Source organism: Dermacentor variabilis, chromosome 10, assembly GCF_050947875.1.
Source record: "Dermacentor variabilis isolate Ectoservices chromosome 10, ASM5094787v1, whole genome shotgun sequence".
NCBI lineage: Eukaryota > Metazoa > Arthropoda > Arachnida > Ixodida > Ixodidae > Dermacentor > Dermacentor variabilis.
In genome coordinates, this window is record NC_134577.1 from 50,235,748 (window position 1) to 50,251,855 (window position 16,108).

General features: G+C 44.2%; 1 protein-coding gene across 2 annotated transcripts in view; it reads right to left on the reverse strand.

Annotated features, from left to right (window-relative positions):
- Positions 1 to 16,108, reverse strand: part of Sara (Smad anchor for receptor activation) — a 55,494-nt gene that overhangs the window by 11,347 nt on the left and 28,039 nt on the right. For both annotated transcript variants that reach the window (XM_075672670.1, XM_075672669.1), the window contains exons 7-11: positions 15,641 to 15,697; positions 12,268 to 12,336; positions 10,724 to 11,037; positions 8,947 to 9,073; positions 7,725 to 7,807 (exon numbers count right to left, since the gene is read on the reverse strand). In XM_075672670.1, coding sequence (XP_075528785.1) covers positions 7,725 to 7,807; positions 8,947 to 9,073; positions 10,724 to 11,037; positions 12,268 to 12,336; positions 15,641 to 15,697 — 650 coding nt within the window. The remainder of the gene's footprint in view (positions 1 to 7,724; positions 7,808 to 8,946; positions 9,074 to 10,723; positions 11,038 to 12,267; positions 12,337 to 15,640; positions 15,698 to 16,108) is intronic.

Sequence of the window (16,108 nt, forward strand, 5' to 3'; positions counted from 1 at the left end):
ACACTCGTTACAACAGACCCTGATAATCCGGGGAAAAACGTTCATTTTATCCGAAGTCCGTAATATCTGAAAAGCCTCACTTTCGAAACTTTCATTGCGATGTCTAACAACTTTAACGTGAAGAGTGAGTGACGAACGTCAAAAGTAAGAAAAAAAAACATTAAAAGTCGCAGTTTCACCCAAAAGGTGAAGCATAGATTGTGATAGCAAATTAAGCAAGATAAGCGCAGCAGCAGTAGTGAGCAAACTGACCTTCGTGCTGTCTCTTGCTTCAACGCGAACCAAACGTTGAAAGCACAGAGCATATACGAAACTACCGGCACTGGGCACACTTTGTCCACATCGCAGGTTGCTTTTAAGGTAAGCAGCCGAACCAGAAGCAGCTGCCGGAGTAGAACCACTCTCTCTCGCCTCCCCCACCGCCCTGTGCATGAGAAGATAGCGCGTTTCTGCCCCACCTTCCTCCCTTGCACACGATATCGAGCCGCAATCGTTGACTGAGCCCTGCAAGTCAGCTGTCTGCCAGTGTTGACACAGTAAAGGTATGTTTTATATGCCCGATTTTGAAAAAGATTGCTGATAATTTCGTCCGCTGCCGCCGATAGCCTGTTTGTTTATTTATTTATTTATTTTACATATTTTCAAAGCCTGTAGGCGCTAGAGAAAGGAGTGGTACATACACAGAAAAAGAATGCAGAACAATGAATAAAAGATTTGCTAGACGGCGTGGAGAACTGCAGTCATGAACCTCGATGTGTCTGTAAAAGTGGTGACCAATGCGGAAAGGTGGTTCCAGTCACTGCATGTTTGAGGAAAAAAACGAGTAATAGTACGCGTTCGTACAACAAGATTGCACGAAAACTTTATGAAGGTGATCGCTGCAGGATGAAAAGTAAGAAGGAGGTGTTAAACATTTAGCTTTTTATACCAGGTTGTGGTAAATGTTGTGGAAAAGGTGACTGTATGCACGATGTACTGAAAGATCTGTTACGTTAAGGGTTTGCTTCATGAGTGTTACGCTAGCATGACGAGGGTGATTAGATAGAATAAAGCGGGACACGCAATTCCAAATGGCTTTGAGGGAGAGGGTTACTGATGCTCCAGGGGGATCCCAAATGGCCGAGGCATATTCTAATTTTGAGCGAACAAGTGTTTTGCAGAGCTTCAGGTTTAGAGATGCAGGAACTGCGTAAATGTTTCAGCGCAGATAGCCTAGCGTGCGACTAGCGTTAGACGTTATATATTCAACATGCTTGTACCATGATAGACCGTGAGTGATATAAAGGCCGAGATACTAGTAGAAATTAACTTGACAGAGTGGGGCACTATTCAGAAAATACATGCGTGTCTCAGTATTGTTAGTGCAGCGTGAAATGCGCCTATATCTACATTTATTCACGTTTAATTTCATGTTCCATGCCTTGCACCATATGGATAAATTGTTAAGGTCTTCTTATAGTTTAGTGGAATCAACGGGGTCACTAATCTTATGATATATTACGCAGTAATAAGCAAATAAGTTAATTGAAGACAATTTCACGGAGTCAGAGAGGTCATTAATATAAATTAAGAAGAGCAAAGGCCCAAGGTCAGATTGCTGCAGGACTCCTGATGTAACCGGAGAAAAAGTAGAGGAAGCGTTATTAGTAGTCACGATCTAGGTTCAATTAGAAAGAAAGCCCTTAATCCAAGCTAATACTATAGGATCAATGTTAAGCTGATCGAGTTTGAGGTTTTGTAGTTCATGCGTTACGGTATAAAGGGCCTTAGCATAGTCCATGAAAATAAAGTCAACGTCAAATTTATTGTCAGTTGCAGAAAAATCATCAGTAAAGCAAGCTAGTTGGGTTTCGCACGGGAACATTTTTCTGAAGCCATGTTGATAGGAATGAAAGAATTAATTGGTCTCCAAGAAGTCAACAAGGTGAGATTAAATGATGTGTTCCAAAAGTTCGCATGGGATGCTTGTCAATGAAATGGGACGGTAGTTCTCGGTAGCAAGCGCATTGCCTGACTTTGGGACTGAAACCACCTTTCCTTTCTTCCAGTCACGCGGGAGCGAAGAACACTGGAATGACTGAGCAAAAATTTTAAAAAGAATAACAGATGAAAACACCTCCATGCATGTTAATATTTTGGAATCAATACTATCAGGCCCAATAGCAGACGAAAATCTTTAGGTTATTGATTAGCCGGCTAATACCAAACCAGTCAATTATTGTGGGATCCATTACAGGGAAGTTTAAACTTGGTGCACTAGGTTAACCTGCAATGACATTAGTACAGTAAAATCTCGTTAAACCGCACCCGTTTAAATGTAGTAAATTCAAATCCCCGACTCAGCTGCCATTGAGCATATGTTTTGTATCCACATAAACTGTACCAGCTTATTGCGCACGTATCAGTTGACACGTACTGTTCCCACTTTTCGTCATGCAAACACGACGATGCGTCGTGTCTATTGGGCGGCCCGGCAGAACAATAAGCCTCGAAGATCAGAACGGCCTCTGAGCTGTGCGTTTGTGCGTGAAGCCACATCAACATCATTTCGGTGCCGTGCCAGAGAGCGTTGTAGTGTTGTGCGAAGAGGACTTGCGTCATGCCGAAGCTCGGAGAAAAAAGACGCCGGGTGCTCAGCATAGAAGAAGAATTAGAGTCGGTGCTGGCACGTGACAGGCATCTACTGTTGACTCCAGTGTGTGGCATTTGGAAGGCAAAGAAGTTGCTTGGCAGCGCTGCTGTGACCGCGAAGAGATGTCGGCTACAAGGTTTGGCTTTTCGCCATCGTTGCCTCTGTTGTTGCCGAAGTGTCGACTAGCGACAGTGATGAGGACGACACGGAAAGCGACAGCATGGGTGGTTCAGTCCTGACAGTGGCAGAAGCTGCGCGTTACGTCAGCCTCATGAATGCAATCATTGCGACGAGAACAGCACCCCGCAATGAAGAAAGTGCCCCACGACTTCTGCAGTGCTACCACCCGTGTGCACAAAGAACATGGAACGCCAACGAGGAATCTGCCATGTGAGTGTTTGCCGAGAAGAAGGGGCTGGCTGAAAAGCTGGTTCGCAGCTTCAGTAAGTTTGAGGCCGCTGTCGTCACTGCTGGGCTGCGGCGGCATCAAACGAACATAACACTTTTGTCGCGCGAAGTGAATAAATACTGCATGTCTTTTTCCTTTTCATCGCACTCTCTCCGAGTTCCGTATTTGACAGGTAAGTGGGCGATCTCATGCTATTTCGGTTAAGCAGTACTGCCGTTTAGTACGCACTTTTTCCGAGCTCCGGCCAACTACGGTTTAACGAGGTTTCACTGTATTGAGGAAAGAGACAAAGGCCTCATCAAAAACACTTCAACATTGATTAGGTGGAATACAGGTGCCATCAAGGTAAGTTAAATGTATAATGTCTGTTTTAGTGCCATTAACAAAACTCCAAAATTTGCGCGGGCTCGTTTGCAGAAACAAGGGCAATGTAACATTCAAGAAGGTATTGTTAGAATTTCCAGTTGTTTGGATGTACTCAGTTTCCACTTGACGGCACACTGACTAATGAGCAGGGAGATTTGTTTGCTTGGCCTGACGGAATAACTGTTTCTTTTTGTTTCGCAGGAATTTAAGAGAGTTGTTGAACTATGGCGATCGTGTGCTTGAGAGTATCTTTCTTTGAGGTACATAGCTGAAAATTAAAGATAATAGTTTATTTTTGAAAAGTTGCCAGTTACCGTAAAAACTGGACTATAGGTCGGACCAGAATATAGGTCGATCCCTCAACTAATGAATTCTAGAAATGAAAAAAAAAAAAATCTTTTCCAATGGCAAATGTACCGAAAGACACCCTTACCTTGAAACAAATGTGAATCATGCACAACAGTGACAGTATTTATTTAAATGCTGCTCGCATGTGCACCCGGACAATTTTTAACAGTATCGCGCTGCCATCGACCTGCATGCTTGTCAGCATTTTATTAATGGCGCTGAGCGGCGAAACAAACGTGATATGCGCATGTGTACACGTGCGCTTACTTTCGCTATTTCGCCGCTCTGTGCCGTGATGATAAGGTGCTAACAAACACGTAGGTCGATGGTCGCGCGATACCGTTAATAATTGGCTGAGTGTAGAGTACACAGAAAGGCACGAAGTGTGCAAGCACTACTCCGAATCAGGGAAACGCCTTTGATCAGAGTCGTCCGAACTAGAGTCGGATGACGAGTGCTTCTCACTGCCCAGTCCAGAGGCGCGCGCGATCTCTACTGTTTTCAAATGGATGCATTCGGCAGTCACAAGCAGCGATCCTACACGCAGCTCCCGGACGAACTCTGCGACCTTGTCATCCAGTTCTGCGGTCCGCACATGAAATGACATTTTCTGTTGGTATGCTGCTTCTACCTACGCCGGTACCGAATGCTCTTTTCGGATACTCCAAATCCACACTGTGCCGTGAGGTTGCTGTGGGCTTCCGCCCACTCAATCGCCTTGTTCTTGAAGGCGACGGTGAATTGCCGTCGGCTTCCGCTCATTTTGAAACAAAATGTGAAAAAGGAGCCATCAACCAAAATAACTTTGTGACAATGTGAACGCAAAGTGGCGATGCCACAATGTCGCCATGCCGCGCTGCTGCTGATGGCAATGGCGGCTCTTTACTTTATCCGCCCATTGTTGCAAGACTTCCGTAGTTTCTCTGCCAATGTCCGCTATATAAGACGAGGGTCGACTTTTCGCAAAGGTTTTTTGAAAAAAAGTTTGACCTATATTCAGGTTTTTACGGTATCCTCAACTGAGTGGTCGTCAAAACTGGTGATGTAAGCAGCTGTGAATGATTCATTCCATTACTGCCGTGACAGAAGCCGTATCGGCGTGCTTGTAATCATGAACTACCTTAAAGCTCTTTTTAGTAGAAACACGCACATGCAAAGTGAAATGAATAAACAAGTGATCACTTAAACCAGGGATGTAAGTAAACCTGGAAACTAAGCCAGGTGTAAATAAAATAAATTATGGAGTTTTAAATGGCAAAACCACTTTCTGATTATGAGGCACACCATAGTGGGGGACTCCGGAAATTTCGACCACCTGGGGTTCTTTAACGTGTACCTAAATCTAAGTACATGGGTGTTTTCGCATTTCGCCCCCATCGAAATGCGGCCACCATGGCCGGGATTCGATCCCGCGGCCTCGTGCTCAGCAGCCCAACACCATAGCCTCTGAGCAGCCATGGCGGGTAAGTCAAGTGTAGTAGTAAAAATGAGGTTAAGGATATTAGCAGAAACTGCAGTAGTACGAATGGGTTCGTCAACAAGTTGTGCGAGGTTGAAATCGGAATAAACATCAAGAAACCGTGCGCATTCCGAAGAATATTTTGTAATAGTGGCAGAACCATTGTGCCATGAGATGTTTGGAAAGTTGAAATCTCCCAGTAGAATATAGTTTGTGACATCCATAGGCAGAACAATTGTACTTTGTTAAAACGAGGTTTTAAGTACAGTTGCCGACTGATTTTCCGGACTCCAAAAATTCGGACATGCTCGATTATTCGGGCTGCTTCGCGGCACTGCCATACTCCCCATAGACCATAATGTATAACAACTGCCGAAAGTTCGGACACCTTGCAACCTCTCGTCTGATTTTTCAGACCCTCCTTGACCCAACTCGATCGAGCACACCATGCACCAACTCTGACCGGTGCATGGTTTGACTTGCTGAACGCCATTTTTGTTTTGAACGGAGCCTCCATGCTGCCCCGCGTAGCGCTACTGTAAATCCCCGCTCATCATCATCGTTTCTGCTTGGTTCGATAGAGTGGCTCTACAGCAGTTCTGGTTTCAGCTTAGTAAGCCATGTCAAGACAATCCAGCAGCTGATCTGTTTCTTCGCGTACGATGCTGCGAGTAGGCCACGTTTTTTGTTTGTGCGACTGGTGTCAGCATGGTGGTGTTTGCTTTGTGTGCTGTGTCGAGGTTCTAGTGATCCAACGCGGCATACGGAAACATAGTGTCAAGTGTCTAATAGCGCCGACAGTGCCAGCGCAGGCTGCGCTGGGGAATGCCAGCAAGTGGGTGCTGGGAGGCCTAAGATTTGTCGCCTTCTGATGTGCTCCCTACTGACGCGGAAAATGTTCTGCCGAGACCTGCGCAGTGGTTGCATTGCGATTTCGGACACCGTCTCATTTGACAGTTTCACAGGTGCTGACACTGCTGTACTGACATGCGCAGAACTCGACAATGGTGAGATCATTCGTCAGGTTTCTGCTGCACTGCCAGACGACGACTGAGTCGGAAGATGACGCACCATGTGCTATGCTGCCGTCGCATGCGGAGCGTGTACAAGCAGTAACTGTGCTTTCAGTCACCTATAGTGACCGTACGACCCTCTCCGAGATTCAGGCTTATCTGATTGCGCATAAAAGGAACAGCGTGCAATGGTGCATTCACGATTTCTTCAAGCCTATTGCCGAGCCCGAATAAGTGCGTGGAAATAAAGGATTTTATTTTTTTTTTCTTACTCTGCTTTTTCGGACACCCGTTTATTCGGACATTTCCGCAGTCCCCGTGAAGTCCGAATAAACGGTCGGCGACTGTACATGGATCTCTATGGGGATTTCAAGGGGAATTGCATTTACTTTGTTATTTCCAATCTCGTTATAACAAGGTTCAAGTGTACTTCCTTAATGACTCCTGCGAAGCTCAACCATTTGCCTTGTCTGTCTTTCCAAAACTATCCATGACTCTTGGCCAATAGGTGGCTGCAGGAGTGTGCATTCTGACTGGCCAAGCTAGACAATGCAAAAGTGCATAAAAGTTGAAAGAAAGCAACAAGAGCTGGAGGAAGTTAACCAACCAAGTGATAGAAGTCTAAGAACAGGTAAAGTCAAGTTTGCCCCTTTGTTAATAACCCTTCAGCCACAGGAAACAAGCCAAGATTAATTAATTAATCAAGCAAGCCAAGAAATAAGATGTTGCATAATAACCTGTACAAAAGTCCGCTTTTTGAGAAAGCACAGACAAAAGAACTTTACAGTTGGCATCACAAGCTTACGGACCACAGGATCTTGAGAAAAGCTGAATATTTCCATGGGCTGGGCATGCACCCTGGTATTTGGATTTTCAGCCTGCACTAGTGTATACATGGAAACAGCATAGTGTCATAAGGGTTTAACAGGTACGACACAAACTGCCCAGAAACAAATTTTTTCAGATCCCTTAGTTCATAAACTTTTAAAGCCGACTTTACTCTGTTGTCACACAGCTCACATAGAGTGGGATAAATTAAAGCTATGCGTCGCCTGCAGTGATGCTAAACATAATGCGCAGAATTAGTGAGAATGGAATGGTGGCATCGTCTGTCATTGTTAGGGCTAAACCATGGGCCATGAGAGAGAGCAAACTGACAGATGGCACCACATTACAGATTAACATAGGCGACGCATACTTATACACTAATTTATTTTACACTAAACAGAGAGGCAATGCACTCAAACATGTTCAAGAAATGATTCCACTGTGATATTTGAGCCTCCGTGCGAAATTTAACCACAAACGAGCCAGTGGTTTAACGTGGAGAGTAATGCGTACCTGGCACTCCTGCTTACGCCGAATTCTGTATATGCGTATTCATAGATCATGTGAAGAAAATGGCTATTACTGAAGAGAATAGATCGTGTGAGTTCTGTCAATAGAAGCAAGTGACTCAACCGGTACCACAGCTGCAAGCAGATGTTCATCACTCACCAATAGAACAGTCATAATAGTGTGGCCGATTTCAGCATAGACAGAGCGACGTCCACGGACGCTGACCATTGGGTACGGGTACACTGCAAGAGAATAGTGAAACTTAAATAACAATGTGCTCACTAACCACCTCCTCCATTTCAAGTTCAAGCTGGACAGAGTTAAATGTGCAAAATCAAATGGGCAGTGAGGTCGACCTCGATGTACCTGCCCTCCCACACTACTGAAGTCATTCCAAAAAAGAGAGTCAGAACAGTAATGACCCACATCAACTGCACTCGACTGCTTCACGTTGCAGCAAAGCTGTCTCTAACACACTTGATGGAGGTCCTGTCCCCTAGTTTGTCTATATCCTGAGCTCCTTGGCTAAAAACTTAGCAGTGCGGTGCAGTCCCTACCTCTTGCCACATTATAAAACAGCAATGTTGCAATGATGCAATGAACAACATGATTAACAACATGATCAACAATGATCAGCAATGATGAAAGGAATTAAGCAACGTACAGTCAAACCTCTACAGCGATGTCGGTAAAATTGACAACTTGCTTCGGTATAATGAAATTTTTTTATTCTGAAACTCAACCTTTTATGCAAATACGTAATGTCTCCAGTGAATTTTTCTTACATAGGAGGCACCACAAATTTTCCATGTTATCAGGCAACCAGAAAAATCAAATTTAAGTTAGACAAAATGTTTTGTTGACTGAAAGTCGGTGACGAATGACATGATTTTGTGCCACGGCAATGATATCTTCACATCGGCAGTACGATACAAAGCCAGCCACATTTTTGCATTCACTCTGTCCCTTCGGGTGATCGTGTTTCCTACAGTGGGACGACGCTATCCTGAAAAGCGCTGGCAGCAGCAAGTGAATGCTTCGTCTGCCTCTCGCTTATATGCATGTCCGAAACTTGAGATTACATGACCTTCAGCACTAAACGTGCAGAGAGACGGCGCATGTTGCCACAGCATCTCAGCTCGCCCAGTCTCTTCAAAAGCGGCAAATTACCTCTAAAACAGGGCACGTAGGCTGTGTTTGCACTCAGCCATGCTGAAAGCCTTGCGCAGCCATGGGCATGCTAGAAAAGCCAACCTGCCCTCCACTGCCCCTGCAGGTTGGCCCTGAATTGCTGCCAGAGTGAAAGAAATTGTTTTGCTACAATCGTTTCTAGCATGGAAAGGGCTGAAAGCAAACCAGCTTCTTGTGTGACAGCGCTCACCTTCGAATTCGGCTCCAAGCCTCAGCAGAAGGCGAAGAGGCAGCAACCGAGCCCAGGGCATTTCCATCCGTTGGAGCAGGACGGCACACAGCCATGGGTGACGGGGAAGAACAAGTCCACCCATGCGCTACCCAAACAAAAAGGTGGCAGGAAGAATGTGTTGATGCACTTTTCCACTTCCTTGCTGTCAATTTAAATAACCTTGCCACTTCTGCCCACTTTGACACCAGAAGGAAACACTTATCTGAGAACACAATCTTTGCCGAATTGGGCACTAAACTTGGGCTAATCCGTAAGAATGCACAAAGCGCTGTTGCTAGTCTCCCTGCAACACAAAAATGAGAACTTCAGATTTTAAACATTGGAAAGCTGTATGAGATGTGAGACTGTCGATGTCAATTGCTGGAACTGTCAGCATCACAGGTGGTTGGCATATACAGTAGAACCGTGTTGATGCGTTCCCTTTACGTACGTTTTCCCGGCACCAAAATTCGCAATAGAGAGCACAAAAAATGACCCAACAGAGTTACTCTCAATTTTTACCGGCTCATACGTTCCCGGAAAACACGATTTTTTAGCAACAACGTTCAGTGCCTCACCAAACTGCGATTGTATGATACATTTTCTGGCCGCTAGGTTTCACGTAAATAATAAATTGCGCGAGGGTGCGAGCGATCGTGAAAAATATGTAGCTGCCCGCCGCGGCAGTTTCACTGCAATACCCACCTGCCTGTCTCGCGTGAAAACGCCGGCGCACCCTCAATTCCTCGTTTCAGTACCAGCAAATCTTCTTCAAGGTCGTTGCACGTGGTATTCACAGCTATCACCGCCAATCCTATTGATATAAGCATTTTACAGCGCGTGGTGCCATAGGAAGCATAGCACACGCTTTTAAGGGGCCTTCACCAGGTCTGGCCATTTTGAGCTGACAAGCACAGAGCATACAATGCACAATAACGATCGTGTCTGCGAAGTATTACATCACTACCCACCGTGAAAAGATCTGAAATTCATTATATAATTATACATAGCAATACATTTAAATATCCGGGTAGACAAGTTGTGGAGTTGCATATTTTCTCGTCTAATGCACACACACACCGAGTATGCTGCATGCATTTCTCAAAATCCATCAATTTGCCTCTTGCAATCTTGCCGTCTTGTATAAAAGTTCCAGCTTTGCATGCTTCGACCTCGGTCTATGACATTGAAATGTCGTTTCAGTCTGAATAATTCCACCACAAGCCAGTAAGCATGCACTACATAACCAGTGCCAAGCGATCAGCGCGCAGCTGTACTCAAATAATTTAATATGGTGCTGCCTTAAGCATTTGCAAAAGACTTCCGTTTGGATGTTCAAAAAAGTGTGCATAATTCAATATGTAGCAGTCAATTCTTTAGGTTCCATGATTCAGGAACGGCGAAATATGCTTGCGACTAATGCCTGGTGCAAAAAATATGGATTTCACTGGCTGGAAGCAGGAAGGAAAGAGCGATAGGAGAAGGGTAGAATGGTGCTTCTGAGAATATTATACTGTTGGTCAAGTTCGTTGAATGCTATTTTTCAGTGCAAAAATGAAAAAACTGAATAGACAATTCCAGACGGCACTCTATCTTTTCTATTTGGTTGTTCCACCTTAGCAATGAGTCGGTGCTGTCCGTTGTCTGTCCTTCTCTGTTGTCCTTATCTCACTTCGGCTGAAGTTTCAAGATGAATCGAGACTAACTATAGCCCAGCCTTCGGTTCCTTTCTTTTTTTGCTCTCTCTTATGCACACCTGTCCCATGTGAGGCAGCAGGAGGAATCCACCGTGGTCGCTGCTGCCAAGCACCCCCTCAGGAAATGGCAGGCACTGGAATGCCCCCAAGACAGTCGCCGTCGTCATCGTCACACCGGGGGCAACTACACCCAACGGTCGATGGCCCCCCGTGGCACCGATACCCTGCAGGGTGGCAAACAGCCGCAGGGCATCCCGTGGGAACTGCGACTCCCCTGGCTCCCGCTCCAGCAGGAGCACCACCTCGTCAAGGCCCAGGGTGCAGAGGCCACGGCTGCAGAAGTTCCAGCACTGGCGCTTCCCGCCACACTCCACTGAACACAAACAGAAAGAAACGAAGAGGCAAATCAAGTGGAATGTGCTGTACACAAGCTGCGTGCTTCAGTGTGCTGTGTTACAAGCTGTGACTCACACAGCCTAAACAACTGGCATCACACAGTTAAGGTAACATGCGACATGTGCACTTTGTGACATTGCAATGACATGCGGTTCGTCCACACTGGGCTACACAAGGGACAAACGCAAAGCACTCGCATGTCCTCAGCCATGACAAAATTCAAGTACACTGAACCAAAATACCGAGCAAATGTCAATAAACAAAATTCCTACACCGCTGTTGTTGTAAAAAGGGCTCAACAACTTATGTTGAATTCCAATGGCGGAGTCGGAGCAGCCGACAGACTCCGCGAGTGAGCACTCGACTCTGGCGTAGAGCAATGCCTCCAAATCCGCGAGTGGAACACAACCTGCGCCGCCAGAGCAAGGCGGAAGCGGAACTTCTATCGCCGAGTTACCCAGGATACCTTGCGTGTTGTCATTTCCTTCCACTGTTTGATCCCAGCACTGCCGCACTGATCACTTGTCTCTTCAGCACCGTTCACCCGCTGTTTTTTTAAAAGTGCGGAATGGATATCTCGCCAAGCGTGCAGCAGCTTTTGCTTCCTCGCGAGTCATGACCGGTGGCGCCTCCCAGCAGACAAACGTGGTAAAGGAAATACGTCACCCAGAGTTCTGGTCCACTCCGCCGATTTTGGCGGAGCATCTTTTTCTGCTCCACAGAGTGACTCTTGCTCTCAATCCACTCTGACTCTCTCATTGGAACACCTTACTCCCACCCTCACTCTGTCATTGGAACAAACTTGCTCCGAAACGAGCAGAAAAACTTGCTCAGACTCCGCCATTGGAATTCAACATTACATTTTTTGTTTAAAATATATCTGAATGACAGCATATGGACAAAAAATGTTTTTCTCAAGCGGGAACTGTTTCCATCTTTGCCATAAAGCACCCTTTTCATATTTGTAAACTTAGTGCTGTAGTGTCAAGGTTTTATGCAAATTCCACAACTATTTACTTCAACAAAATTACTCGACACTGTTACCATTCACTCCAAGTTTGCTTAGAACGAGAAAAATTGATGCACAAGCCTAGTATGCAGGCTCAGCGACGTGATGCCTTTCAGTAGTACTAATAAACAACAACTCACAAAGCAGGAATCTTCTTTGTGAGGGACAGTAAGCATAAGTGGCATGACTGTTACACACCTGTGACAATCTTGACCAGCACGTGCAAGTTCCTTGTGAGTGCAAATGCCACGGGCTCCACATTTGGGTCTAAAATGAAAGCAAAAATTGTCTTGCATAAGGAAACTGTTGTGCACAGCAAAGACACAAATCTGAAGAGTGCTTATGCCCAATTCATTTGCAAACAGTGAAACTGCGAGCAAGCCTTCTTTGACAGTACGAAGTTTTAACCAGAGTGCCTGCACTGCTGGGATACTGTAATGAACTTGTTTTCTTGGAGAACTCATTTCCCCAATTATCATGAACAGCTTGCCATTAAAAAAATATTGGCTTTCCCAACAAATGACACATTATAATGTACGTCCATGCCTTCCACTGAACAAAATTTAGTGACCATAAATTATTCTGAAACATAATACTGGACTGAAAATGCAGAATATTTAGCTCACTCCCAGAACTCCCAGCCTTTTTAAGAGCACAGGAGTGACAACACTGAAGATATTCCTAAAGACCTGTTTCATCAGAAATTGTACATATGTATGCTACTGTAAACTGGCATCACTTCATAAGGAGGCAGGTTAATCAGCTATGCATTTCTGGGCGAATATTTTGTTGTGTTTTGTTTCTTAAATATTAAGGTGTACGGATACTCAAACACCAAAATAAATCAAATAGTGAATGTTTGAATCATTAGATTCGCAAATCAAACATCTGCTATTCAATTTTTCGAATATTCAAAATATTCTGTGAAGAGACCCACATGGTGCCACATCTCACGTCATCCTTGATGCTGCCCAAGTGGGTGTCTCACTTAGTTTTTGGTGCAAAAGGTGTGCCGAGCACACTGTAAATGGGCCTCCCCTGAATGCTGCTCTATTAGCATAAAATGCGTCTAGGACATCAAGACCAATCAAAATGATAATGCAATGCGGACAGAGGGAACAACAACCGATGCACTACGAATTTCATAAAGTGCAAAAGCACGTGCAAAGATTGGGCCGATTAGCCATTGATAGGCACGCAGATTATCTAACCTGCATGAGTGATCTCAGGACCAATCACTCATGAGTCACCCGTATGAACATATTAGTAGCAAGCATTCTGGGATGGGTTGGGGCTTATGACCACATCGACCAGGGGGCGAATTTTCGTAACTGCCACACTGCCTAGGACATTAGGCCTAATCGGCGCTGTTTCATCAGGCATCAGCAATTAAACTCACAGTTCAGTACCAAATCAATGCAGACTTATTCGCGTCAGCCCCGTGACACTCAGAAAGCTGATGAACCGCCTAACAGATGAATGCAAGCGCATGGAATGACAACAAAGTTTTCATGGCCGCTATCTTTGCCACACATCGAACAGTGGCCTCTTGTTCTGGGTACCGTTCGTAGATGCGCATTGGTCTCTTTTTGTAGCTTTGAGCAACCCGTCACAAGACTAGTTTTCAATTTGAACAGCAGGTGTGCGAGTGTCATGAGCCGGTTGCATCAATTTGTGCAGACAGCATATGAAAAGAAAGGGAAGTCAGGTCACTTGACTTGACCCTTCAGATTTCAGAATCTTTTGACAGGTAGCAAATCATGCCGAACTTGACAATAAAACGGTGATGATGGTGCCTACTTTTTACTATTGGCACCAGCTACACGCGGGGCAGTGATAGTCACATGATGTGCAGTCCTTTTGTCTACAGTGCAGATTGGCCTTATGATAACCCACCTGCTGTAAAGTTGGGATAGCCCAATTGGATTTTAAAGAAACACTGGGGGAAAAAAATTAAAAAGGAGAGAGAGAGAGAGAGAGAGAGAGAGAGAGAGAGAGACTTCGTATGCAATAAATATAAGATTGCTGAAGAACACAGGTTCACTATTAAACTGGGAACCTCATTGGTTTTCAATACATCAGAATGTGACTAATTCATTAATTTTAGAGGAAAGAAAGAACACTTGATTCTATGCAACAGAAATTCTTTTGATAAAAAAATATGTATTTTCCAGAACTACATATATTAGAAGTGAGCTGTAATCAGTACTGGCACACTAATTTGGTGTTCCCTTAAATATGAGATATACAGCAGACCATGCTGTATATCTCAATTCCCATTTTCCAATGTCGCTGAAGGCTTGCTACTTCCTCGTTTTGCAATGCTAGGAGATTGCGGAGCATGTGCAATCCTGTATTCCTTTAACCAAAATTTGTAGGCCTTAAAGTGGGAAATATTTATGGCAATCAATATTCGACTCCATATTTTCTCTTGATTCGATATGATATTTGGTTTCAAATTTACTATTCAGTATTCGCACACCTCTATTAAATATAGCTGATGCCAACCTGGGTAGGCATAACAATGATTCTATTTCAATTATATTCCTTTTTGCTCATCAGTGGTCCACGCAGCACCCAGGTTATTACCGAGGTTGACTTGCCATTAACAGTGAAATTGACCCTTTCAGGGTCAATGACGTAAACATACAGAGCCGCAAACAAGCCCAAAATGGTCGATGCCATATATTTACGGCGCCATCTGTACATTTAGAATGCGTGCCTATTTCCTAACTTTTTCGTTTCTGGCATGTGCTGCTACGATGTGGGAATACAGGGAATTTTTTTCTCATGCCTCCCTCTTTCGGTTTTCGTTGCATGGTTTGTTTCAGAGCTAGTTTGCTCCGGCGTGTGTATATACTACCGCTCGCAAGTTGGTGTGCGCGGTAAAACTATTTGCCTCTGTTTGGTGATAAGATGAAGATTAGCAGAAGTTTGTCACACGTTTTGCTTTTTTGACGGGCACATAACCACACAGTTTCCTTAAGTGCGCTCACCTACGCAGTTTGATTACACTATGGACGTAAATAATAGTGTAAGAGCGGGAACATTTGAGAGTTGTGAAATATTCTCGTGTGCACATTTTCTAAGCCTTGAACGATGTGTATAACAATGCATCAAATTTTGATACTTATAAGTTTATTTCCTTCTTTTATTGTTGTTATTCATGAATAAACAGTACATATAGACACACGCAAAATATTTTTTTCTCACATTACGGTCACCCGAGAAAAATTATGGTAATTGTTTTTTTTTGTTTTTTTTCGAAATAGGTTCCTCAGAAGAATTGGAATCTGCAATAAAAAAAAATCGACCCTGGGCGGTCGCATATGGAAAAAGAAAAATGACCCTGAAAGGGTTAATACAATTCAGTGAAAGGACTCATTACATTATGGAGGCACTGCAACCAGAGAGGTGAATTTAAATTCACTGTTCTTTTTAAAGCTGCGCATCATAATACTGCACAAATTAAAAGCCTGCACGAGATGTTTGCATGGGGCAATCAAGATCAACTCTCCCAACCTGAAAATTGAGGCATTTTTTTTTTTCCCGAGTGCTTGGTTTGTCTTACCTTGGAGCACAATCATCAGGTCATTCTCGTTCTCGAGCTTCAGATCTCGCTGTGACACTGTAAATTGATAATACACGGTTATTGAAAAAGCGCTGAAAAACTCACCAAAGATTTAAAAATAAATAAGATAAAGATGACCATCAGCTCTTATGCTTCTTTGCAGGTACAAGTAGAAAGAGCAATACAAAATAACAAAGCGTTAGTGCTACCATCAAGCATATATGCAGTGAACCTAGCAATTACTATTACTGACTACAGCCAACTCCACCCCTACAAGGCCGATGTGGAGGTATTCTTGAATATATGTTTATCTTACCTGCAGTTCACCTTGAATGAAGTGCACTGAATTAATGAGAAATTAGACAATGTCTACCAAACTTTTTAACTTATCAGTTCATTCTGAAGGGAGTTTGCTTCATATTAAATTTAGAAGTATTTGCCTGACACTAATGGCAAGTGTAGGACCAC